Genomic DNA, 24,932 nt, shown 5'->3' with positions numbered 1-24,932 from the left:
TGGTGGTAAATGAACCCTTTGGGCTGCGAAATTCAACACCAAATGCGAACCACAATGCGAACCACACGCACAGCCAATAATAGTTTATTTATAGTATACAGGCTGGATGGAATTGAATCGCTTTGTCGGACAGGTTTCATGAAGGTTTCACGTAATTTTTCCGTCTACGCGGCGAGGCGACTATGCTTCGAACTAATCGGAGTTTCCCATTTCACTGACCGTCCACAGAGCCGCCTTTCCTGAAGTCTGCGTTGGCGTACAGGCGTCCACCGCTTTCACGTACGCCCATAATGGTGGAGGTTCTTTCTGGGTGATAGTTCATTTTGTGTCCCCGTCTCTCAAGCTCTTTCCCATAAGTCTGGAAATGAAGGCAGTCGTATATCAGCGATATGGGCACCGGTTCCCTATAAAATAGACATTGTTTGTGGCTTTTCTTTAAGCTGCCAAGAACAAATGTCTACAAGCATGGACGCACTACTTTATTAATTGATATCTTCATTTTGATTTTTTTGTACAAAAGTCATGTCCATATACTCATTCCTTCTGTCCTCCTATATTTCGTTCTTAGCACTCTGTACAGTGATATTTACACACGGTTTTCCCTGCGCTGCTGTCGGTAAAAATGATTTTCTCCTAATAGATTTGATCACCTACTGTTTCATTCAATACTTGCGCAGTTAACATCTTTGCATTGCCAAAGACAGCATGCACATGACGGTTTTATGCTCCTAATAAACATCAAGCGTTTAATCAAGCAGTGTAAAAATTGCTAAATATGGCGGACTAAATATTAAAAATAAATTATTCATGTTACAGTAATAATGAAATAAAGCTAACTAATTAACTTTTTAATAGCCACAGTTGGGCGATTTGTGCCACTGGGAAGTTTCAAGCTGTCGATGACACAAATATCAGTTTTTGAAGAGAAGAAAAACTTATTTTCTAAAGACTTGCGGTTCCATAGAATCCGGTACTTTTCTCCGGGAATAAACCGGAGCTGAAGGCATGAGGAGGTCAAGAAGCATGGCAAGAACTGCAGTGCATTGATGGCGCGTCCGAGTGACTATAGAAGCAAAATATTCGAACCTGCTGTTCTTCGGTGCCATGCCATTTGCGCTCTTTCTCTCAGTCACTCTAAAATAGCAACCGCGCAGTTGGAAATGACTATTTTATGCTTTTCATCAAGTCGTGAGGTCAAAAAAAAAAAAAAAGAAGACGAAGAGGATAATGTGCATGGAACGGCGCAATAGCGCGTGGAGGTTGAATTAGGCGCCATAGCCACTGCAATGCACTACCAGTGGTCAAGCTATGACCCTTTTTATTTACCAACACCAGCTACGCTAGTGTCGAAAATATATTTTCACACTCGTCTCTATTCTTCTCTTTCGCCACCTATATCATCGTTCTTTCATCTCTCTCCTAGCCACTCCGATCAATAACCATGGAAGAACTTCATCCATGCGACGGCTCAGGGTGAGCGAGTCAAGGTGTAATATAGTTTTCTGGGTTACGTAGTGCATAGCTTAATTCTTTCTTTACCAGATGGATAGAATCTACAGACTACTGAAAACTCCCAAAGACAAAGCTACTGAACAGCGGAAACGTCCGACGTTACAAGATAACTACGGAATATTTTGTCGCATTTGACACGGTTCTGATCTTTTCTTTTAGGGGGAAGGGGGAGGCGGGGAGCTGGGTTTTACGCGTAGAGAAGTAAGCTTTAATGCGCGACAGATGCATTACGCAAGTATAAGCCCTCGTGAGTCCTTGACAGAAGGGTCCCATAAAACTTAGCCGACTCCTTAAGCAAATAGGTGATAACCTTACCTTAGGGAAGAACGGTTCCACGTCAAGTTGGTCGGGGACAAGTTGGTGATGCAGCCTGGGGAAGTCAATGGCTTCCTTAATAGTATTGCCTTGCCACAATGTCCGCATGGCCGCCTGTAATAGTAAGAAATCACCGTTCGATAAAAGACACGCCATAGCGTCTTTGGATAAAAAGAAACAAAACATTACGCTAACGATTGCGGTAATCCTTGTAAATGTTTACTATACTAGTGAAGGCAGCGGGGAATAGCAGCTAATCGGCAAGACGTTGGATTTGACACGGACAACATGCTTGCCATGTACGTGGACACCGAACATAATAATAATAATAATAATAATAATAATAATAATAATAATAATAATAATAATAATAATAATAATAATAATAATAATAATAATAATAATAATAATAATAATAATAATAATAATAATGTTTTATTTACACCCAATGTGTACATAGGATGAGGGAGCACAGCAGTAAAAGTTGTCGTAATGACAACTTGACAAGGCCGCAGGCCCCCAAAACAATAACAATGACAGCTTCACATCGGCAGTGCAGAAAATATACAATCACAAAGTATACACACTAAAATTAACATAACGTTGCAACAGACAACATTCTTCACAGGATGGGGGGGGGGGGGGGGGGGATGGAATGAGAGAAAAAAAATAACTAATACAACACTAGTGCAGACTTCTAGCATAGGAAAATAATAATGCACACCTCTAAACGGACAAAAAATGTTTTCTAAGCTCTTTATAAGTGATTGATTCAAGTTTAATGTGTTTTCTATCCAGATCGTTTAATGTTCGTGGCAGTATGTTGTGTAATGTTTGGAGACCATAGTTAGTTCTGTATGTGTGTACCTTCCATTGTTCATTTTTGCGTGTAGCGTACGCTCTATCGCTTGCTTTCAGTTCAGCTAGTGACTGCAGAAACCTAGAATTATTTATGAAATCTCGTTTAACTGACTTACATAGTCGATAGTCGTAAGCTTTAGTAACTGGCATAATATTGTATTTTTTAAAGAGATCATGAGTATGAAAATAACGTGGGACATTTTCAATAATCCGAAGAAACTGCTTTTGTAACACATAAGCTTTTTGCGTGTTTTCTTTAGTGGTAAGACATAAGACATGGGATGACATTCTGTGATACGTGATCATCGCCAATGTAACATCGTCGTCTATAGTTAACAAAAAGGGCGATGCCGGTTCAACTTGTAATGGCAGGGAGCCCACGACAACGCTCGACGCGATGCTACCGCCCGTGAGGGAAAATACGAACGTCGACGAAGCCGCCACCGCGCAGAGGAAGCCCGATGACTCGCTCGGCTGGGCATTAAATATCAGCAACTTACGACGGCGCGACGCTGAGCATTAGCCGGGAGACCAAGTCTTAGTGTCGACGCCGATTCGCCGCCGCAGACTAAGTGAAAATACTAAGTGGAAAACCTTTGCGTTGTTATTTCGGCCCGTACAAACCTCCTTCGCCTAATAGAACAACCAGACTCGTAGTTCATTCCTGACGGCGCGACAGCATCCCATTTCTCAGTAGTACTTGCGAACGGGGTTTGCGGAGCCTCTTCCAAGCGCACACCCCTATGAGAGCCGGGCGCCAGGCCGGGGGACGCTTGTACCCATTTTTACCGGTGGGTGTCCGGCGGCGTGTTTCGAACGAACCACCTCCCGCAGCCGAGACGGACGCCCTAACCACTAGGCCACGACTGCGGGGGAAAAAGGAGAATGCGTGAGTGTTCCGTCGGTGGCGCTCAACAGCAAGGAGGTGATGCTTCTCCGTTTGGACAATGTGACAGGACGTTTGGACAATGTGACAAAAAGTTATAATTGGTCATTATTTTCGTTTTATTTTCATTTATTTTTTTTTCTGAATCTTTTGTTTACTTCTTCATATTGTAACCCCACGTTTTGTGTGAAGCTTTCTTCTTCTTCGTACCACCAAAACTGGCAGTTGGTAGAGAGCGCATCATCTGTGTTAACGTCCTGGTTTAATTCGCTTGTGTATATTGTTTTTTGTGTATAACCATGCAGCGCCGGAGGTCGTCAGAGCATCCCATTTGTAGGGCGAGATGCGGCGAGATTTCTCTCTTAGTGATTGCAGTAATGCACGACTGTTTCCGTATCGTCCAGATGTTCCCAAGTTCCTTTGACTGGTTATCTAGATGGTTCTTCGACGTCTTTAAATTGGGTGCTGCCAAATTCTGCGGGTATTCGTAGTTTGATGTCCTTTGAGCAGTCTCGTTGTTATCGCTACCGCTTAGTTCTCTAACGGGCGCAAGTCAGCCCAATAGATAGTTTATTCCAGTGAAATCCGGGTCTCTTCAATTGTGTCTACCGTCTTGTCACTACCACGTGACAATGTACTATAGACGAATGATATGTATATGTAGGAATGTCTGGAGCGGCGATGTCCTCGGTAAAGGAGTTTCGAAAGCGTTTGTGTCCTATGGACGCTTGATGACGTATTTTTATGACCACCATTCTGGCACGAAGCTGCCGGCTTTCATCGCAACGGGACAAATAAGGCTTTAAATCTACTGCACTGCTCCTCACGCTTCTCTTGTGCCAAAACCTGGAGCTTACTCTGTATGCGTATCGAACACGATTTAAAGTAAAAAAAAAAAAACAGCTCATGAATAACTTGCTTAGTTATTGTAGTTCATGTATATTTATTTATTTATTCAGGTTACCCTTAAAGGCCCTCCAAAGACATGGGGGGGAGGGGGGGGGGAATTGAAATGATAGAATGGTAATAAATACGATAAAATGATCAACAACAACTACAACAATAAACAATAATTAAACATTAGGCATAACATCAAAAGAAATCAAGAAACTTCAAAATATTCTACACATTTACGCCACAGCGAGGTACCTCTTGGAATTTTTTTATGTCAGTTTCGGTAGCGATGTGCGATGGCAAGTTATTCCATTGAATGGTAGATGCGAGGAATGAATGAATTGGCATAAGACGATGAACGACACTTTGCGCGTTTAACCTTGAAGGCATGATTAAGTCATGGAAGTATGGCATGAGGTGACTGAAACAAATCCCTGCGAAGTAATGGATTGTGATAAAGCTTATGGAAAAGAGTTAACCGAGCGTGTTCACGACGACATGATAAGTCTTCCAGTTCACCACGTTGTTTTAATGCTCTGACGCTTGTGAAAGGTGAGTAGTCTGAAAATATAAAACACAAAGCATTGTTCTGCAAGGATTCGATGTTGGCGATAACTATAGGCTTGATCAGGGTCCCAAATATCTGCAGCATATTCAATTTTAGGGCGTATAAAAGTGATATAAGGAACTTTTTTAACATGGATAGGAGCGTGTTTGAGAGTGCGTTTAAAAAGACGAAGTGAGCGGTTAGCTGCAGCTAGGGTGAGGTCGATATGGTGATGCCATGTTAGATCAAACTGAAGGTGCTCCCCAAGGTATTGTTTGGTTTGTGGGTGTTAACGTCCCAAAGCGACTCGGGCTATGAGAGACGCCTTAGTGGAGGGCTACGAAAATTTCGACCACCTGAGGTTCTTTAATTTGCACTGACATCGCACAGCACACGAGCGCCTTGCTTTTCGCCTCCATCAAAAAGCGGCCGCCTAGGCCGGGATTCGATCCCTCATCCTTGTGAACAGTAGTCGAGCGCCATAACCACTTCGCCACCCCGGCGGGGCCCCGAGGTATTTGTAAGCGTTTGTTATTTCTACAGCATTGTCATTGAACATGCAATTCGTTGAAATGCGAGCTGTACGACGAGTGAAAGATGCGTTTTGTTTTAAAAACGTTTAAGTCATTAACCAGGATGAGCGCCAACAGTCGTCTGCGAAAAGACGAACTCTAGATGTTACATAGGCAGGTCAATCATTAATATTGATTAGAAAAACCGAAGTACCAAGCATGCTTCTTTGAGGTACACCAGATAACACATAAGTCGAAGAAGAGTAAGAATTATTAAATGAGGTGATCTGAGACCTAGGAGAAAGTTCTTAATCCAGGCGAGCACTTTAAGGTGGACGTTAAGGTGTGTTAGTTTTAGAGGAAGTCTGTGATGAGGGACCCAATCGAATGATTTTGAAAAGTCCAGAAAAACTGTGTCGACCTGAAAGCCAGCGTTACGTGATGATTGTAAGTCATTAACAAAGCCAGCTAGTTGAGTGTCACATAAAAAAAAAACCCTTGCGAAAACCGTGCTGATATTTGAAGATAATGTTATAGTCTTCGAGATAGTATATGGCTTGGCTATGAATGATATGCTCTAGAAGTTTGCAAAAGTTGCTGGTTAACGAGGTGGGTCGATAGTTTAGTTAGGAGGAACGTTCACCTGATTAGGTATTATCTTTGCTACACTCCAGTCCGTTCGATAACGACTGCGAAAACGAACAGGAAGAGATAGCGGATATGCTTCGGGATGTATTTTTTAGTATCTTATTGTTAAAGCCAAAGTGATCCGAGCTACTTGTAATTTTAAGATTGCTTATTAAAGCTGAAATACTTCTTCGTTAATAACTAGTTCATGCATGCAAATGTCATGAAATGTATTTAAGACAGGAGATGAGCTAATTTCTTCTTTAGTAAAAACTGATGAGAAGGTAATGTTAAAAACCTGAGCACAATCGGATTCATTGATTACGACGCCGTTACTGTCGGAAAGCAAAATGTCAGGATGAAAGGTAGGATTTATGATGCGCCAAAATTTACGAGAATTGTTGGTTAGCAGAGAGAACAAGTCATGACTTAAAAACTGACGTCGAGTGGATTTTAATAATGACTGGTATTCTTTGTCGCATTTCTTGTACTTTCCCATGTGCCTAAACTACCATTGTTTTCTGCGAGGGGAGGCAGAGCGGGGGGGGGGGGGGGGGGGTACTGTTGGTAAAGTCGCTTATTTTGTTATTCATACTCCGCACCTTCTGATTAAACCATGGTGTATTGCTGTTACATTTTGGACATAAGAGGCACAAAGGTGTTGATAAGGTTAGTAAGGGTAGTTTTGAATAAATCCCAATTTTGCTCATCAGGGCACAATAAATATTGATTCTTGAACTGGACAGAGAAATAATCTAATTCAATGTTAATTCTTTCAAAATTAGCTCTGTTGTAATATCTGATTTGTTTAATGGTAGTTTTCTTTTCGGTAAAGGAACCGGTAATGCGTCCTGTTATTACGTCGTGATCACAATCATCGTCTAAATGAATTATGTCTGAACAAATATCAGGATTATTTGTTAGTAATAAATCGAGAATGTTGGCGGTACTCGATGTGCGACGTGTGGGATTGATGATAAGTTCCGATAGCGAGAAATCAAGACATGATTTAAGAAGCATGTGAGCTTCAGTTTCACTCGCTGTGACTGATTGCGTGAACCAGTTTATACTAGGGAATTTGAAGTCTCCAAATATGAGTAGTGTAGAGTTGGGACAATGCGCACAAATTTCACAGAGGATTCGATTAAATTCAAAAGAAAAGCAAACAGTCGTATTGGGAGGACGGTAGATAGCACAAATGATTGCATCAATGACTACCATAAGCTCGTATTTATTCACAAAGTGGAGAAAACTGGTATGGTAAAGAAATAGGCGCAGCCTACGGTTGGTGTCGAGGCTGAATTTTTTACTAGTACCGTGAAAATCAAGACAGCACTAAAACATTAGGGGACACTTACTCTCTGTCGTTGAGGAAGCGATGCGATAGCGTTTCACACAAACAATGTTTCTTTTCTCGCATTTCTAATTTTAATTTCTTCATACACCGACATTTAGGATCATGAAAAATTGGCTTTCCATTCTGAGGAGTTTACCACCTATCAACGCATTTTTTTATTTTGCGATTATTTCAAATACGTAGTTGATCAATTACACACCCTAAATTTTTTAATCTGCATCATGAAAAAATGGCTCTTCATTTTCGGCATTCTGATATGTTTTAACCCAGTTTTGTTTTTCAATTTTTAATTTTTACATCTGAATAATTCGCGAAATAATTAATTCATTGCAATATTCTCACGCACCAAGTAATGATCAATAACTAGAACCATAAATTACCATGATACAATTTTTTTTACGCAGCCCCCGGTTATTTCCGATACAGGGGTGCCGACTATTTTTTATGCCGACGACTGTATAAGAAAATGTGCAATATATGTGAACGTTGGTCGAGCAGGCTAGAACACTTGAGAGGGAAAAGCATGGAGCTTTCTTCGCTTCAATAAACATTTCAAACGCGAAGGGTCTAGTCAAGAGAAAAGAGCAGTGGCGTAATCTCCATCATCTCATTGACGCCTATGCTGCAACTGCTTCTGCCCTAAATGTTTATTTTTGTGCAGTAAGGGTGCCACCCCTACTCCTTCTCCCCCTAAACCATGCTAGTGCTGATGATGATGCTGATTATCATTTATTCACTTTCGTTTGTGTCAGCGCAAAAGGGTCGCCACCTCCCCTTAAAGCAGTCACTGACTGCGTCGAATCATCCTTACTCGTTTCCAGTATCTTCTTGAGAACAGATAATGTATGGGACGACGAAGTTTTCTTTAATGGCGAATATTTTTAGAAATCTGTTCACTCTGCTGCGCTCTAGTTGAGGTTGATAAAACTTTGTGAATGAGGGTGGAGGATTGAGGGATGTTAGCTAGCGTACCGCAGGCCGCGGAGGGCGTTGGGGACTTCGGCCCATTCGACGGCCTTGGATTGAACGACCGTATCATCGTTGGACCTTAGCTTATCCCAAGCTTCTTTAAAGGGATCAGGCAAAAGTTCTGAGAAAGGCTTATGGACTTTGCACGCCCAGATATTATGGTCGAAGTTGTCTTTCTCGCCACAGAAGCGGCAGAAGGGATTCATATCCTTATTTTAGAAATTTTGTTATGTAGTTGGATGGTAAGCACCGATTGTTAAAAAAAAATCGATTGACAAACCAATGCAACGCCAGTAGTAATCCTGGATCCTCCTGTGCCTCCCAGAGCGAGCTTGACATCTCCGCATTTGTCGACGACGATCGCCGGTGCCATGGACGACATGGGTCGCTTTCCTGGCTCGATGAAGTTGGATGGGGAAGGGGGAACTTTGTTGAGGTTGCTCTGGCCGGGCGTCGAGAAGTCGCTCATCTGATTGTTCAGCAGCACTCCGGACTTCGTGCGCACCAAACTCCCAAAGCTGCGCAACATTTAAATAAAATATTGTAGTGTGGTGTTAGAGTTAGAGAAAACAAACAAAACTAGTAAATCACAGTTCGTACAAATAGTTGATGCTGCTGGAGACAGCAATGACGTAGCCGTCAGGACCCCAGAATGTGGCGTGTGCCGTGCCGCCGTTGCCCAGTGTCTGGGATTCGTTCACGAAGCCATAGTAACCGGGGTCCGCGAACGTGCAGCTGTCGTTTATTTTGGCTCTTGCGCTTCTTGCGAAGTTGGCGGAGGTCATGTTTCGAACCAACTGCAGTTGAAGTAGGAAAACGACGAAATTAAAATGTATGCCCAAATAATAAACTAACGCGCATCATGTAACAGATCGTACCTGTTTCTAGTTCATGTGTACATGAACCGTCCAAGCTAGAAGAAAAGCCTCGATTAGGCCAGTCATGTCTACATTTTTTTTTTTTCAAGAGAAAAGCATTCTTGCACGTTTTTTTTTTTTTCTTTTTCATTCATAACCCGGTTCTCAACGTTTTAAAACCTAGGAGAGCACTTTCTCAATATGTTAATACACTTTTGAAACGGCCGTAAATGTAAGGTTTTGCGCGAGCAAGAAAACTTCCACAACAATGAAACTCGCCGCATTAACGGAGTGGTATATCTGCATTTGAGCTACCCGACCATAGCTAACTCCGCAAAAATAATGACGGGCCGTCGCCGCTCGACATCTTGCATACCTGGTTCCGCTGGTAGTGATAGTAGAGCACTGCGGCGTTATCATCCCTTACAAGGAAATACATACTAAACATTAAAAGTAGAAGATTCCACACTAAGGTACAGGGCACTGAATGAGGAAGAAGTGCTTAGACGATTACACGTCAGCACATTTCCACAACCAAGTAGACGGCCCAAAATCCACCCGACAATTTACGAGAAAAAACGCCAGTTTTGCGGCGATTATCCTAATGAACACTAAACATTTTGGACAAAGACAACGTCCACGAAATATATATCATAACGCTTGAGCAGTAGGAGCGGACTATGATAGCTTGGAACCCGGAAATCAGCAATGGTTGACTAGCAGAGCAATGTTGACGGCCGAATTCAATAGCGTCTTAAATTGCGGAATCACACCCACGAACAATTCGTTCCGAATAAATTTTTACGCGAAGCGTATACAGCTTATAAGGTCGAAAATTAGTAGCTGTAGCAGTAGCAGTAGCAGTAGCAGTAGCAGTAGCAGTAGCAGTAGCAGTAGCAGTAGCAGTAGCAGTAGTAGAAGCCCTTTCGCTCCATTGTTGTGCCTTCTTTTCACGGGTTGACCGGTTTCCGCGGCCGCCGGCGGCCTTTGTTAGCTCCCTCGCGACTCTTGTCCTTTGGCCCCTTTACAGGTCCCGCTCTAAGGAAGTAGTCGGTGGCTGTCCATGAACAGATTTCCGCTCCGTGATACCAAATATGGGCATGCCTTGAGTTTGACCACTCGACACCGACGTGGCGCGGTAAGCAGTGTCCAGTGACCGAACATTTAATGTGTCTCTAATATATCACACATTTTTATTAGCGTACAGTACCCAGGCTCCACGCTGTTCACCTACCGGTCGTAGGCCAATACCCGACATATAACGCCCCACTTTAACCAAGCCGTAGTATCATGCCTTGCTCGGCATCCAGGAGCACTCGAAGGTTGATTCTTATTCCACCTTCTCAACTCAAATGACCAACTCGATTTGGCAGCTCCTCTCAACGTTCTGTTATCATATGGTCTCATTAGGTTGCGCAGACCGTCTAAGAATCAGTGCTCGGCCATACTAGTTGCCAGCTACCGCCTGCCAGCTCCATGCCCGCTATTTCTTGCTCATAACGGTGACGCTGACGCCGTATTTCCTGGTTAACGGGGCCTTTAAAAGCTGTCGCGTTAAAAAATTAAACGGCGAACAAGTAAATAAAGCCTGCTTGAGGCTTATTTCTTATTGCTACTGAGAAACGCGATGGCTGTCGATTTCTGTAACGGCTACAGAGAGGAATTTGACGAAACGTGACGAGACAAAACGAGTTAAGGATACATACCTCTGTGCAGTTTACAAATGAGGGATCTCCAAGGGAAGCTCGTTTGGCATAAGCGAACTTGCACGCTTCAGTGAACCTGCAAAAAGGGTATACGAAAAAAACAGCGAATTTCCTTACATATGAATTTCTTAATAGGGGCTTGTTTGATTCTGGCTTAGTTAACGTTGAGATCACATCATCATCGCCCTCGCCAGCCTAAGGAATATAATCCATACAGGGTATTTTTACTCTTGTAATCTGGAGTAAGGTGCACTTACTATAGATTTATGTTAGCTCTAGGGCAGTATTTGGGGTTCCTGCGGTCACCATGTAAGAAGCAGAATGCTTCAGTTATTTCGCGCATTAACTAAGTGCGTTTACTTTCTATATTTAATTAGTATTTGCAGATTTGGAACTTAGCCCAAAGACGGGAGAAAACCAAATTTTTAAATATTGTATCGAGCGTTACAAAGCTGACAGATGTCACTCTGATAGATGACCTCTCACTGTAACACAGTGGCAGCGAGCGCGTACGATCGCTCCGCCTTGCCGCTTTGAAGCCGGATTGCGAGAAATATGACTGCTAGTATTGAGTACCTTTGCGGCGGCTATCGGCGAGGCAGCGACGACGAACCGCCGCGTGCCCGGTTCAGGTGATGCCAGCAGAGTGACGAAATCTCTGGGTGTAACGATATACAATTCACACTGGCCAACTGTCGCTGTGTTGCATTGTGAAGACGCCTATCAGGGCGTCTTCAGGCATTGTAACCCGCCGCATTTTTAACTTTTTTTTCACGGGTGTATTATATTGAGGGCGACCTACAATCCGCAAATGCAACTTAGCACTTAAAATCACAAATGAAAAAATTTGCTGTGGTTTAGCTTAGCTTGTGCTTAAACCTGGGGTTACGCGAGAGCTATATGCATTGGCTGCAGTTAGGTTCGGCTTGGAAGTAAAGATGTGGCTTTTGCACGTAGTAGTTTACTCTATGGTTTCAGCTTTATTTATGCAATAGGGAGCTCTTTTGACCACTAAAGGGCGATGTGGCGAAAGCCTCTATCGCGCGGTGGCCCGAAGCCCTCCACTATGGTACCTCTTTCTGTCTGTTTTCAGTCCCAACTTCGCGATGACGCGATAGCGCAAGTTACGAGCCAACATATAAAGCCTCTCTTTAACCTAACCATATGAACTTGCCTGCATGGCCTAGGGATAACGTGAATACAAAGGTATTGGCAGGCTGATTGTGATATCAACCTCCCATATGAAAGGGGAGGCCCGAGTTGGCACCTCCCGCCAAACGTAATGTCAGAAAGCCCTACGTCCAGTTAGTGCTCGCCCATGTCAACCGCCAGCTACCGCCTCCCACGACTTCTTCATCCTCCTCATCCTCTCCTCCTTCATCGCTCTTCGGACAGGCACCGAACAGGTACGGACAGGCACGACGAAATGGCAAGATGTGGCCAATGTAGCTCTCGCTACAAAATTATTCGACGTAATTATTTAATTAGCGAACTATTTAAATTTAAATACAGTAGCTCTTACTGTATTAAATACTGGTGCCCGCCGTAGCCCACAGTGTGGCCCCGGGGCTAATATAAATCTAAAGCAGGTTACTACCTATTTTTTCCTTATATTGGCCTTTTTAAAGTGCGGGAATTAAACATCCCCCTCGCCCGCAAGACCCGCAAGACTTTTACCTTCATAACAGTTCCGTATACAGCTGTGATGCTTGCCGTAGTGGAGAGGTGTGGGAAAATTTTGACCGAGACGTTTTCTTCGGCGCCGAATCTAAATAGGCTATTTTTTTTTTTCTCGCATTTGACATCCACTTTGAAGGGGAAGACCGAGTTCACAAGAGTGGCCAACTTGTCCATGTAATGTACACTCGTGACATTATACCACTTCACTAATCATTGCCCTGCCATCGCACCAGACAATTAAAACCGCGCAACGACATGTTATTGTTACGAAAAAGACGATCGGCAGTGGCGCGAGAGAAGCCCTCGCGCTAAGCCAACCATTAAAATCATCGTTAATCCTGCTGCCATGCTGTGTCGTCTTCTTTGATTGTCACCACGTAACATTTTGGTTGGAGGTGCGGGGTACGTCATCTCCATCCTCGCCTTGGAACATCGACGCCATCTGCCATCGACCGAGATCCCAGGGACATCGCCGAGCAGCTTCGCCCCAGCCCTTCCAGCCCAGACCCAACCAACTACCACTGCCCAGCCCCTTGCCCGGATCTGAAGACAAGGAGAACAGACAGACCAACCAGAACCGAGACTAAGGGCCCGAAAGACCCGAATGACTCGAAGGAACCGATAGACACGAACAAGCAACCCCGCCTAAGCCGCCCGACGCGACCTCGAGACATCGGTCCCATGGATGCTTTGGTGGCGGATGGTTGAAGAGCGCCAGGGAAGGCGGATCACCCACGCATCAGACATCGTGGTAGCAAGCAAGTCATTCACTGTCTTTCCTTGAACATACTCACCGTTATGTCATCATCAACTTCAAGCGAACCGATCGGAACGATCGCTCGGTGGCCCCGGGAAGTGTTACGAAGACGACGATCGGCAGTGGCTCGAGAGGAGCCCTCGCGCTAGGCCAACCATTAAATCATCCTTCACCCTATCGCCATGTTGTGCTGTCCTCTTCGTTTGTCACCACGTAACAATATTTTGCTCACAAAACTCTCTCCGACGCCAATGGTTTTTTTATGATAGGGCTGCTAAGGCTGTTGCATTAAAAGGAAAAAAGAAAGCGCAAGTGAGGTCACACTTTACCTGTGTAGTGTGAGAGCGTCGTCTTTTAACTGCGCGCCTTCGTATTCACGGAACTGGTCCATTATGCCGAGGATGTACGCAAGCACAGGTCCGCTGCCCGGTGGCGGCGCCGAGATGACGGTGTGCCCGTCCCTAAAACTTGCTTTCACGGGATCCACCCACTCCACGGTGTAATTCGCGAAGTCGTCCTCTGTCATTAGACCACCTGCAAAAAAAAAAATACAGGGAAGTACTAATGGTGATCTTGTTGCAACTGAAGGAAGAAAGAACATGTAGACTACCTCCTACTGAGTCCCTGCCTTGCTGCGTCCAGACGGAGGAGAGGGGAAGTAGATGGTAAGGAGTGAATGCATAAATCTTGTTTAACACTCATTTTGGTAAAGCCTGATGCTTAAATATACAGAGGTGTGAGAGAGGCACATGGCAGGAACGGGAAAGAGACGCACGGGGGACACACTCTCGCGTCCCTGTCTCTTTTGCGCGACGGGCTTCTCCAAAATGAGCAAACTCTAGCATCTAGGCTTTTTCAGCCAGAATGTTCTTGGGCTAGTTAGTGTAGTTTGCTTATTTTGGCGAAATGTTTTTACCTATGTTTCTCTTACGTTCCTGTCTTTTTTTGCTCTTCAGGCTTCGCCAAAATGAGAAAAGTCCACCAACTAACCCAAACTGCCTTGTTGTTAAACACGCTTGATGCTTTTTACCTTGTATAGAAAATTGCATAAAGTAAAAGAGGGATGAATTCACAAACTTTGGATTGAAGTTCGAAAGCTCGGTTTAGATTGGTTAGTCCCAAAGCGACTTAGGCTATTTAGCATACTTAGGCTTTCTTAACATGTACTTACATAGCACAGTACATGGGCGCCTTCAGTTTCGCCTACATCAAAGTGCGGCCGGCGCGGCTGGGATTGAATACGTGTACCCCGACTGAGTAGTTTTTCGCAGTTACCACCGAGCCAACGTAGTAGAGGAAGTCGAGTGGTTGAAAACGAGCTGCGGAGTTTCGTTTGGTGTGGATGGAAGTATCAGAGCTTCTGTGCACTTAAACACTTCAGCTTCGATTTTAATTTTGGGTTGAAAAAAAAAAAAAAAGCTATTTTTTCGCCTGGACCACTTCACAGGCCTCAAAAATGCAAATTAATATTGCAATGTACGCCCCAAGATTGACAAAATCAACACTATACTGATAACGGAGTCATTGTTAGGGGCTTAAAATGTACATAGCTCAAGATGTCCAGAAGAAAAGATGTTGGTGCTGGTGGCGAAATCAGTAATTTAGGTCAATATTTTGCGAAATAGAAAAATAATGCTAACTACGCCTGTAAAAAAGAAAATAGTTAAGAAATGCCTGCGATTTCGCAATATAGCTACATGTGTGCAAACTGCCTAAAGTTTTTACAGGCCATAGAATGTCCCGCAATATATTTCCTGCTGTGAGGTGCGTCCTGGCGGCCGCATTACTGAAAAATGACAAAACACTTGAGGTGCTTATGTTTAGGGCCTTGGGAGACAATGGTAACGTTCAAAAGAACTGCACGACGTCTATATTGTGCTCCTTCTTGACTGCATGGTTACAGCAATAATAAACAGCCTCCGACTTCGCGTAGCACTAGTAGCAGCTTGGATTTTAGAACAGTTCCTGCCCACTGGAAGACTCACGTAAGAGATAAAGCGATCCACAACCGAAATAAAATTTGTCGCTTGTCAGAATAATAACCCAGAGTACGTGGATTGAATACCACACAGCTAGTGTGTCCCCTCGCCTAGAAATAAAATCTACCATGCTTGTTTGTGCAGATAGTACCTACAGTTAAATTAAACAAAATATAATTTTGTTCACAAGCACAATGCTGACTTGCCATTAGCATTGATTGACTCCACAGTCTCTTTTGTCAAATCGCTCTTGTAGAAGTAGTCAGCTCCATTTTTCGCAATGAGCTCCAGCGTGTTTGCCAGATCCTCTTGAATAAGCAGCTCCCCCTCGGCTAACATTTCACCCGTTGCATTGTTGGAGAAGGTCTCCCTGGAAAAAACAGGACAAAAATGTGCACTTTTACGCCAATTCATGCGAAAATCTTAGTTGAGTGCGTGCTACATAGCGACGATATGAGAGAAATAAGTCGAATATACTGAAGACTTAAAGCTTGCCATCCAAGACTTTTTTTTTAGAGAAACGATACAGCAGTATATGAAACCGGTTTTCGCATACTGATTAATGGAGAAGTGTGCAAAGTGAGAAGGAAGTTGTGCCCATAATATCGCAGTTAGTTTACCAGTTTCTATTCCTTTTATTCACTGCAAATCTAAAGCGTACTGACACTGAAAAAAAAAAAAAATGTCATGTTTCTGGCTATCCATCTTTCTTTTTCTTGCGTTCCCGTATGGTATCGTCATTTCTTCTATAAACATTCTTCCTGTGGTCCCGTGTTTTTCTAACGAGCACAAGACGTTTCTGGGCAGCCTGGAGGACTTAAAATGCTTCTAGGCAATGTCGCTAACATGGTATCCCATGAAGGACCAGGAACTAACAAGCGTCCGACATCAAAGTAAATTTTAGAATTCCCAGCGGTCTGTGGTCTCCGAGGGACCCAGATGGAGTTGTATTTTCTTCAGAATACGGCGCTCAGGAGGGACAATCGCCGTCATGTTCAATGTAAGGCTATGGTGCATTTACCCATTAATGCAAGAATACCCGAGCTGGAACTGCCCCTCAAATCGCTGAAAATCTAAAGCGAAGCGCACAAAAAAAAAAAAAAAAAATTGGTCGTTTTACCTTATTTCACCGAATCATTTCCTTGAATAAATGAGGATGTTTTATTGTCAGAACTAGAAAAAGAGGGCAAGAGGACCCATCAAACAACCCATCCTCATTTATTGCCTGGACGCATCGGCCTCATCGTCGCTCCCTACTCGACTACATTAACGCGTGAGCTACACGTTTAGCATAAATTACCCCACAGAGGAGTCAAAGTGCAGTAATGCCCTCTAGCACAGACCGCAAGGTATTCTTCTCAGTACTGGGTAGATTTTCGGCCACTAAATATACGGAATACTATGCTGCTGGCAACAAAAGCACATTTCCATGTGAAACGGCATTTATTTAATATCATTAGAAATCTCAGAAGACACTTACCGGCGGCACTAGAAATGTTGAAATTAGCAATTAAATGAGCTTGAAGGCTTCGTTAAAAACTTATCAACTGCGGGAGCTTGGCATGTTTTGAAGTGAGAAACTGTTTCCTCGCCACTATAGGTATCTCGCATTTTTAGCGATGAAAATCAACCCTAATAAAGATAAGGAGTGCGCTAGGGGACATTGTACACCTTTTCTACTCTCATATAGATTTATTTGCATTTATAGTGTAAAGGTTTGCATACATTGCGCTCAAGTTTTCCGGTTTCTTGAAAAATCGGTGAATACCACTTGCGCTCAACGCGTATCGTATTGGCGGAGAGTGTCCAAAAACATGCACATGTTAGGAACGCCATTAAAGTGCCGTATTTAATTTTTAATCCATTCTGACAAAATAAAGAAGCAACAGTCTTAAAATTCATTGCTAACGATTTCGCTGAGAACTAAAGTATCAAGAAATATTGAAATATTCTTTTATATGCAATGATTTAAGAATGAGCATTGTGGAGATGTGGAGGGGGGGGGGGGGGGGTGATGGGGAATCGAAAAGGAGAGAGAGAGAGAGAGGGAGGGGGGGGGGGCATCTCACCAAAGCTTTTCAGCAAGAGTGTTCTCCTTAACACTCGCGCCCACTCGCAGTGCCTGGGCGAGATGTGGTCCCACGGCGAAACCCCGTCTGGCCAGCCTTATGGCATCATCGAAGAGTTCTGTCCACTTCAGAGTGCCATTGAAGCGCTCGTGAAGCGCCTTGTAGCCGCGAAGTTCTCCCGGTACGCCTACCGAACGACCACCTGTAACGTTCCATAGCACAAATATGGTGTAAGAGGCTGTCCAGCTGAAGAATGTCAAAGTGTCGTTTGATTAAGGTGCACGTACCACAGGAACGCTATAGGAAAAGAGAAACTAAAATCTGGAAAAATATGGCTGACTCGAGTTCGACCCAAAATAAAAATTCGGCTACAAAGACGTATCTGTGCCAGAATAGTTTCATTTGTGTGTTGTTAGGTTATTTGCATAATGTAGTTTTCGCTTTTTCATTAAATTTTTCTCTCGTGAATTATTTATAATTTGCGCATATGAAAATCAGCGAAGCTTTCATAGTTTGCCCCTATAAACGCCGTATACTTAGTGCAGAACCTGAGTTTTCGGCCAGACACTATCTAAGAAAACTATAAAGTTCCCATTTCTTTGCAGTTCTGCGGTGAATGATTGACCGATGACGATGTTTCCGCCCCACGTAATCTTGAGAAGTTGAGTAGAGAGTGAAAGTCACGCAAATCAACATGGGGCAACTTTTGCAATGAATGTCGTTTCTTGGATTGCAAGAAGACTTATCTGGTAGGAGCCGACACATTAGCACCAGCCTTGGCTTTGCGAAACTTACCAGTGTAGTAAAGGGGAATGAGCACTTTACAAGTATGCCCGCGTTCGCTTTACTTGGATATATGAGCCTTTCATTAGCAAAAGTCAAGTAAACTTCTAGAATTTGAAAAAAAAAGAGAATTTAGAAGTGATGTGTAGTGTCCAACTCTGAACATCTTGAAACGTCAAGGTGGAACCGCGGGAATTAGGAGCGCACACAACTGCATCAACCGTAACAAGCACACGTGTCACGTGAGTTTTTGTGTACCATAGGACCGGCTTCGTCCGGTGAGCGTGAGAACGAGGCTGCGACGAAATGCCACGGAAATGATGTGAATATTGTTTGACTGGCATCATTAGGTTTCATGGTTTTCATACCACATGAAGCTGAACACATAACAGTGTCGCCCAACTTCCGAAGCGTGTCGGGCTGAGAGGCACAATAACATCAAACCCATGGGCTGTATTTGCTTCCCAATAATTTCTTGATTTGGGGTCAGAGCAAGAATACATGATCTTATGCCAGGAATCCTACCTTTTGAATCTGGAGCTTCACTACGCCAGCTAGCTCGAGCCTTCATCGTCAGTGTCGGTGGGTGCCTGAAAAGCGCCAACTCGGGCCTCGCCCTTCATGTGAGACGGTGACATTTGAATAAGCCTGCCATGAAATTCGAATTCACGTCACCCCTCTGCCACGAGCAGGAGCAGCCAACTCGGGTCGCTCCTTTCACATGGGAGGGTGATATCAGAATCAGCCTGCCAGAACTCTTTCCATTCACGTTACCCCTAGGACACGCAGGCACGTGCATACAGCTTGGTCAAAGCTGGATTTTATATGTGAGCTGGTAGCTTATGCTTTCGCGTCATTACCCTGAAAGGCTGAGCTTAAGTGTCCCCAATAATGTAGCGCCATACACTGATAGGGCGTGATAAAGAAATAATGCAGCAGGCAAAAGAAGCTTCCACTTCTAACCAGGTTTAACCAGAGCTAAATCACTGATGCTTTTTTCATGAATTGGCAGGCAAAAAAGTACAGTCAGAGCTCACCCCAGATCCTGTCTTTCATTGTCCTGTTGATGAACATTTCTTTTGTAGCACGCGCAGGTGCTTTTTCGCGGGCTATCAAGACTTCAGCCTTTTTAGTGGCTCTGCAGGAAAATAATACGACAGAATGTTTGTTTTTTAAGCAATCAGTAACTCACATAAGTATGACAATATGCTTTTCAAGGAAATAATGTAACAATGATAATGATACAGGGTAATAAACTATTAAACTTCGGCAAAGTAATAGGGGTAACAAAACTAAGAATTGAACTCGATAGCATTAAAGGGCTCGTTCTCCGCAAAAATCGGCGTCAGCTTTGTGAGCGAAAAATAATCGGAATGTCTCTGGCAGGTGGTAGTTGGCAGGTGACATGGCCTGGTACCGATTTCTTGTTGGGTACCGATTGAGTGTTGCGTGACGTCACGTGACCACGTGACATGGCTGAGTTGTCAGTATCTACGAACTCGGCTAGCTCCTTTTTGAATGGGAGTCGAATCCTCCGGAACCATTGAATCCCGATTTTGGAAAGAAAAAAAGCGCACTTCAAAACACAGACACAGGAAGGGAACGACAACACAGCGCTGTCGTTCCCTTCCTGTGTCTGTGTTTTGAAGTGCGCTATTTTGCTTTCCAAGATGATTTACCAACTAGCCCGTTCTTCCACCCTTGCAAGTTACATTGAATCCCGAGTCAGACGGTCACCCACAAGAACTCGACAAGGCCATCACATTTCGGCAGCCTATACGCCACGACTGCAATATGGGCCGTGAAGGGTCTGCAATTATGAAACTGTGCGCGCGGATCACAGTTCCGCCTCGAGGAACTCCCTCGACAGTTGACTCAAACACGCGCGAGCAATTTGACTTGCTGATCCTTCACCGCACCGCCCCGTAGTCGGGGCGTGGGCTGCTGGGAAAGGTTGTGGTGCATCGGCCCTGTTAGGTTCTTGGGGGTGACTATCAGACATGACACACCACTCCTGGGCCGCGCAGACAGATTTGTAGGGCCTTTGGTTAAAGAGATTTATGCATATCTGTGTGGGATGGCCATTCGCATAATATGGTAGCTGATTACTGCACGCTTGTGGTTATGCGTAGCACACTGGTGGCCAAAATTAACAGATTAGTGATTACATGAGTAGCGAAGTGCATGTATGCGAGTGAAGAACCGCAAGGGGAGCCGGAGACAGAAGCACACTTTCGTGGCGTACTATTTAACGTGCAACTTATGTGTCCCTCAAATTTTAGTTAATTGATATATATCTTCGAGGCGTGCGCACTATCTATTTATTTGCTTGCTTCAATTTCTTGCTCGCATTTGTCAGTTTAGTGATTTTGGCATGCGGTTATTCTACAGGTGCTCCAGGAAAAGCGGAGTGGTCGTCGTAATAGCAAGCTTTACTCGCAGAGCATTAGTCAAGTTGTTTTTACACCTAATGTAACTGCAGTGCTTGTTATACTCCTTCGCATAAGATTGGCTGCTCTTCTCAAGTCCGTTAGAATGAGTCACAGGTCTTCGAAAGAGGAAGGAAATTTCCTCCTCCTATTTTCAACGATTAACTTTCTTGATTTGGAGTAGCCGATAAGAATGGGGAAAGACGGGGACGGTAGCTCACTGCAAAATTGGCTGTCTGGTAGATGGCTTTGAGGAGGATCATAGAACTGGTGCTGCAACGCTTTGTGCGAACCGTAAAATGCTTGTATCGATTAAACCGCTCGCTTATTAGCTCTGGAAATTGGCACACCGATAGCATACAACCCTCTACAGCTTTCAATACCGATTTGAAGGATGTAGTTGCTTGATTCTCTCAGAAGTGATGGAAATCCGCGTCAAAAGAAGCCACTTTCACGTGGGTGATACTGGTGGCGCCATCTGGGGAATATTCGTGAAGTGCGGAAGAGGGAGAGCGAGGACGTGGAGTGGCTCATTTGAAGATGCTTTCTCGACTGCAGTAACAATAACAAGCGCAGAAAATGTTCGTCAATCTTCAGTGCATTTAGTGCAAGCAAGGTTTTGTGTGCTCATATGAGCCACTCAAATCTCGCTCCCCCCCCCCCCCCCCCCTTCTCTCTCTCTCTATGCCCCCGCGGATATTCGCCAGATGACGCCACCAGTATCTTCCAAGCTGGCACTAAAAGCTATACACAATTGTACGCTATTTCTGTGCCAAAGTTCAGCGCGACAAAATTGTTTGTTTAACCGACTCAAGCATTTTACTGCTCGCATAAATCATTGCAATACTCGTTTTTCAGCAGTTCCGCACTGCTATGTATACAAGGTTCTTAGTTATGGTTGTCTGAGCACTACTCCTTAATCCCTGGGGAGTGTGAAAGGGAGCTCGAGTGCGTGGTATCAGGTAAATATTATTGAGAAGTTAGTTGAAACAGATGGCATCAGTTTTGATCGAACGTGATGGCAGAAGACAAATAAATTGAGTTTGGCGAAATACCGGAAGCGATCAATATGAAATAGGGTGAAAGCAAGGCCAGTACAGGGAGAAACCGAAAAAAGCAGGACATGTAGATTTCTGGGGCTGGTTGGAGAGTCTAACCAACACATCTTTGCTGGAGAGCATGGTGTCACGACTCCTCATGCGACCTAATATTTCCCGCGGCTGCTGAATTTCGAGGGAGGTGTAGAACTTCATTTTGCAAAACCATGAGTGGTCAAAATCCCCCCCGAAACCTAAATCAACCCTAATCTATTATAGACAATCAGAGCTGTTGGCCTAACGAAGGGCATAGTGGTTTACGATGGACATGAAAGCCTATGAATTTGTCAGGAAGTTGACCTCGAGTGACAATTTAGTGTGGGTACAGTCGGCGGGATATATTGGAAGGCTCGCTATACCCTCACTAGGATATTACAGGACAGGACAGCCAGTCCTGTCGTGTGTTTGTTTTCATTGACGTCCCCATTCGCTTCGCGCTGCCTGTTTCCCAGAGGTAAGCAAATAGACTTAGGCAAGGTTTAGTAACCGCATACTTGGGCCACGGGAATGAAATAATTACTGGTGAATAAAAGCGATATGGAGAGCATTCGGTCGCAAGTTTCAGGTCACGAAAGGAACCTAACCAGTATTCCTCAAGAGGAATGTATACGACATTTATATGTCACCAGCACTCATCTATGGAACGGAAACTTGGAGGCTAAAGAAAAGGCTTGCAATTACCTCGAGGGAAGCACAACGAACTATAGAAAGGAAAATGAAATTTGTAACGTTAGGAAGACTGGAAGAAAGAAGAGTTCTTCAAGGAGCAAACACGAAGCAGTGATTTCCTTCAATATGAATCAAGAAGAAATGGGCATCCCATGCGAAGACAAAATCATAGTTTTAAGATTAGCGGGTTGATTACCAAGTGAAGGCAAGCGTAGCAGAGTGCAGGTAGGAAAGTCACTTGTTCGGATGAGCGTTGGAAGTTGGCAGGGATAACGTGTCCGCAACTGATACAAAAAGGGTCAACGAGAGAGATATGGCGTATGCCTTTTTTCTGCATTTGAGATATAGTCTAAATGATGATAATAATGATATGTCCCCTCGTCATCATTCCGAATTCCCTTATTGCATGGTATAAGTGTCCAGCAACTGCGAGACGATTACTGTGGTATTTTGTTCTTATTTCCCCGTTGTGATCCAGGTCCTTGTAAGTGCTTTTACGAATCCGAACAGTATACAAATAGGTCAGACTAACTACAGAATCGAGTACCGATAGTGCAGTTATAAGGAAATCGAACATGAAGCGAATAGTAAAAGACAGGGTCGAATACGAATAGCATAATTTTGTGATTCGGAGTTTGTACAAATATTCGTCCAAATATTAATACGAAGCATTTGTGGCTGCGACATAAAACGTGACAAATATGCAAGTTTTCAAAGACGACAGATTCAGTAGGGGAGACGCAACACTGTCAGTAAACTGACTGTGACGTCTTCATGTTACGCACGTTCATTTGCTAGTGGAGTGGACAACGAATAAGCTGACTTTACATCTCAGCAAATGGGTAGAACGAGATCGGGCATATCTAGTATGGTTTGCTAAACCTGACTGAACGCTGCGACGTCGACTAGCCTTGAAGGTTTAAACTCCGCCAAACGAATGAACTGCGACGTAGTGCTGAATCCACTTTTAGGCGCATTGGTATACAAAGAAGTATCGATGGTGCCCTCTTTCTGAAAGATTCGTAATAAAAAAAAAAAAAGAAAGAGAGCTAAGGCATGCCCTAATTGAGCTGATACCAGTTGCACGAAAATTATTCGAATATTAAGAATTGATTTAATTCGCCCGGAATAATTTTCAGCACGCGCTATTTGACTCGTTCACCGAATCAGATAAAAATATATTCACAAATTAAAAATATTTGCACACTCCGGTATTGTTAGCGCTGCTTGCAGACAATATATACACTAATCAACAGCGGTGGTCGAAAGCATTTTAATGCGTCAGAAAAAAAGAAAAAAAAACGGGTAGTACGGAAAAATATTTTTTTTTTAGTGTCCGCTGGTCCTGGTTAGGTATCCGATTAGCTTGAAGAATGATATAAAAAAGCACGTGGCATTCAAATTTATAACTGTGTGTTCATGGCAGTCCTAAATGCCAGGAACTGTTGTAAAGGAGCACGCACTTGCGTCACATTTGCTGCCACCTTTTGGTGCAGGTAGCACAGCCAAAGGCTGCCGGCATGCCTTATTGTCTTATCGCCGTCTGCTCCAGCTCGCGTGCACTGCACTAGCTATGCTGTTCATCAGAAATTGTGCCGTGACCTCACTTAAATACTTTCCTCCAATCGGCACGAATTAAATTTTGCTACGAATGTTACAGGTTCAGGGACAACCGCTTGCAAAAAGCTCCAAGTGGAAATAACTAGACCGTATGGCCGTGAGAAGCACGTCACGTACCTGGAGTATATGGTGGCAATGAACCCTCCTCCAATCCCCATAGAGTGAGGCAAGACTACTCCCATGCACAGTAGCGTAGCGATGGCCGCGTCGACCGTTGTTCCGTTCTTTTTGTATATGCACCTGTGCAGGACGAATATGTAAGCTCACAGTTTCGTAGGAAATAATAAAAAGCCACAGTTCAGAGCACGGTTATTGGCTAGTGTTCAATGCAATGATTGAGAGTTCGATATCTTTCAAAAGTATCACCAGCTTGATTTGCCGTTTGCTTTTTATTCGGCTGCTAAATACGAGGCCGCGTTATCCAATTCAATCGGCGGCTGTTAGCTAAATACGAAAGGCAACATAGCTCGCTTCCTCTTCTTAGTATGCCGTCATCCTTCCTTCATTCCTTACGAAGTGGTTGGGGTACCCACCGAGAACTGAGACATTTGTATACACTGCCCTTGATAAAATATACATAACTTTGAATTTTATACTTTTTAAATATGCATAGTCAATGCTTTTTTAAATATGCATAGATTTTAAATATACATAGTCAATCCGAAAACCAGATCCATCTCGTATCGCTAGCGATTCAAGCTTCTGACGGTCGTCGGAAAGTAAGACTTAGCTTTAAAGAGCGCTTTATAAACTGGAGGTACATCTGGTTCGCCAATTAACCATATACGTACGTTCCCACAGCTCTT

The 24,932-nt window shown here is 43.8% G+C and overlaps 1 protein-coding gene across 1 annotated transcript; it reads right to left on the bottom strand.

Moving 5' to 3' along the window:
* Positions 1-211: 211 nt before the first annotated feature.
* Positions 212-24,364, bottom strand: LOC146197236 (scoloptoxin SSD14-like). Its single transcript, XM_084596451.1, has 10 exons — positions 24,244-24,364; positions 19,349-19,449; positions 17,529-17,730; positions 15,666-15,829; positions 13,810-14,014; positions 11,044-11,119; positions 9,081-9,277; positions 8,761-8,998; positions 1,828-1,941; positions 212-358 (listed from the first exon to the last, which is right to left on the bottom strand). Exons 1-10 carry the CDS (start codon positions 24,306-24,308, stop codon positions 212-214), a joined length of 1,509 nt encoding a protein of 502 aa, XP_084452577.1. The 5' UTR covers positions 24,309-24,364.
* Positions 24,365-24,932: the final 568 nt, after the last annotated feature.

The sequence above is a fragment of the Amblyomma maculatum genome, chromosome 3 (genome assembly GCF_055883805.1).
Source record: "Amblyomma maculatum isolate TAMU_Amacu chromosome 3, ASM5588380v1, whole genome shotgun sequence".
Taxonomy (NCBI): Eukaryota; Metazoa; Arthropoda; class Arachnida; order Ixodida; family Ixodidae; genus Amblyomma; species Amblyomma maculatum.
The sequence above is the reverse complement of the archived record's forward strand: the minus strand, read 5'-3'. Positions and strand labels throughout refer to the sequence as shown.

Coding starts and splice junctions, on each gene's coding strand:
- LOC146197236 (XM_084596451.1), bottom strand. CDS start 24,308: ATGGGAGTAGTCTTGCCTCACTCTATGGGGATTGGAGGAGGGTTCATT. Junction 19,450..24,243: donor ATTGCCACCATATACTCCAG/GTACGTGACGTG, acceptor ATTTTCCTGCAG/AGCCACTAAAAAGGCTGAAG. Junction 17,731..19,348: donor AATGAAAGACAGGATCTGGG/GTGAGCTCTGAC, acceptor GGAACGTTACAG/GTGGTCGTTCGGTAGGCGTA.